The sequence below is a fragment of the Nicrophorus vespilloides genome, unplaced genomic scaffold (genome assembly GCF_001412225.1).
Source record: "Nicrophorus vespilloides isolate i.1.1-1 unplaced genomic scaffold, Nicve_v1.0, whole genome shotgun sequence".
Lineage (NCBI taxonomy): Eukaryota > Metazoa > Arthropoda > Insecta > Coleoptera > Silphidae > Nicrophorus > Nicrophorus vespilloides.
In genome coordinates this window covers 106134-108656 of record NW_017097304.1, presented here as the reverse complement: position 1 = coordinate 108656, position 2523 = coordinate 106134, and the positions used below count along the sequence as shown (strand labels likewise).

Sequence of the window (2523 nt, the reverse complement as noted above, 5' to 3'; positions counted from 1 at the left end):
CATTTTTAAGCCTGTTGAATCATTAATTAACGTTTCTCCGCTAACTTGACATTGATGCTAGAATTTTATTTTTAAAATAATAAAACAATTATTGATTTTTAGTGAACTATATGTAGTCAATATGTAACTAACATTATTTATTCATTAGGGTTTTAAGAACAATTTTTAACTTTCTATAATATATCAGAATACATAATTAATAATATACTTAAGATAGAAAAACTGCGGTCATGTACACAATAAATTATTTTTTATTCGTATTTTCATGAAATTATTTACATAATGCAGGATGGTTCTATGTCTAATTCGGTGGATGGAAAACGGACGATTGTTTTCAACTCATCCAAGAATGAACTATTCAAACTACACGAGAATTACAAATCTTTTCAAAGGAAGCTGAAAATATATTGGAAAATCGTAGTGTAAGTATTGCAACACTACATGCAGCATTTCATAATTAATTCAGTAGAGTTTGTAAAGTTCACATTTATAAAATGTATAATATTTCAGAAGAAATATGTAAAATATATTTGTTAATAGGAATAAGGAAGCTATTAACGTGGATATTCTGAAGAACTGTTCTCTGCTAATACTGCCAGGATCGCAAGCTCAATTTGGCGAAGATGAAATTACTGCTATGAAGAATTTCTTGAACCAAGGTGGTCGTATGCTTGTGCTCTTAGCCGAGGGCAATCCAGAAGACACCTGTAACATAAATATTTTGCTTGAAGAAGTTGGGATTACACCTAATATAGGTTCGTTGCTATTGGTACAGTAAAAAATGTATAATGTCGACTGTTAAATTTTTATTTGTAGATACTTTGATCAGGACACACTACTATAAATATTTCCACCCGAAGGAGTGCTACATATCCGACGGCATCACTAATGCGACCATAAATCCAGAAAAACTGGATTTGCGTTTAGTTTATCCGTATGGATGCACGATGAACGTTAGCAAACCGAGCTCGGTGGCTTTCAGCAGCGGATCAGCAACTTTCCCGGTTGATAGGCCTCTGGGGGCTCTGCATTATAATCAGGACAGCGGTAAAATAAATTCACAGCCAAAATACACGTCCCTGGAAAATAGAAAACACTCTGAAACTTTATATTGCATTAAAAGCACATGGATCGAAACTCGTATGGTGTAGCTTGGGATACATGTTAAATTAACATTTATAGATTCGGAACGAAAGCATACACTAGCTGCAACATTTTATAATTCTTGCATTTGTGAAATTTATTTACGTCGTTTTAGGTGGAAGAATAATAGCGGTGGGATCGGGTTACATGTTCAGTGATAAATACATTGATCAGGAGAATAACGATAAGTTTCGAGAGATGCTGTTCGAATTCTTGACCGGAAAGAAGGATCTGAAGATCGCGCCTTGCGATCACGATGATTTAGATGTGAGCAAATGTGGTAATTTTTTGTTTGATAATTTTATCGCATTTTTGAACGTTTTCAGACATGGGATTATCACATCGTTCCCAATACTTCTGAATTAGCGGAGAGGCCCAAATTGTGTTTAACTGATGCCATCACCCACAATGTTTCCGTTGACTACAACAAATTGTTCGACCATAAAACATACTCAATGAATACTAGTTCGGGTAAGTAATTGCCATGATTTTACGTTTAATTATAATTTATAAATAATTTTCATGATTTGGTATTTTGTTTTCTTCAGTTCCAGAAGCGTTAAAACTCTACGATAAATTGGGCGTGAAGCATCTACCCTTAAAGGTGATAAGTCCGAATTTCGAGGCGCCTCTGCCTCCCCTTCAAGCAGCCGTGAGTGTAAAAGAAGCCTTTAGCGTTTTCAGCGTCGCTCCTCTTTTCTTTTTCTTTCCATTTAAATGCCCGACGGATTTCTTTTTATAGGTATTTCCGCCGTCGTTCAGGGAGCTTCCGCCGCCTCCGCTCGAGCTTTACGATCTAGACGAGGCCTTCAGCTCGGTATTCTCGAAGCTCGCCCAATTCACCAACAAATATTTAATGTCCGGGGGTGGCAACGGTCCCGCCGACAAGGAGCTGGAGTTCTACGTGACCGAATGCGCCAAACTCGTCCGACTCGACGTCGAGCACACCGATCCCAAACAGATCCTGTACACCTTGGGCGTCCAATGTGCCCAGTTCAAAAGCATAGACACGATCAAATAAATAGAGACTTTCGCCTCTGATTCAAAGAGGTCGTCACCGTTTTCAAAAGTATGAAATCTCCATTGAGAATACACAATTTAAAAAGTTATGTTCTACCAAAGACAATTGTTTAAATTTGTAGAATATGTTCGAATTAATAATATATTCATTATAGTTCATGTATGATCTAAATTTTAAATTAAGCACAATTATTTATTTATTTGGAAAAAAAAAGTTGAACTTAACATTTTTATACAGATATTAAATTTGTCAATAACAAATAATAATTATGCAAACTAAATAATTGTAACTACAATTATATACATACATTTTTATTACTCTATTAATAAATATATGCGCAATATTTTATTTCTTGTTTT

General features: G+C 35.2%; 1 protein-coding gene across 1 annotated transcript; it reads left to right on the top strand.

Annotated features, from left to right (window-relative positions):
• Positions 1 to 297: 297 nt before the first annotated feature.
• LOC108559694 (intraflagellar transport protein 52 homolog) lies at positions 298 to 2164 on the top strand. Its single transcript, XM_017917041.1, has 7 exons — positions 298 to 422; positions 541 to 755; positions 817 to 1047; positions 1259 to 1410; positions 1470 to 1614; positions 1692 to 1795; positions 1886 to 2164. Exons 1-7 carry the CDS (start codon positions 298 to 300, stop codon positions 2162 to 2164), a joined length of 1251 nt encoding a protein of 416 aa, XP_017772530.1.
• The last annotated feature ends 359 nt before the right edge of the window (positions 2165 to 2523 follow it).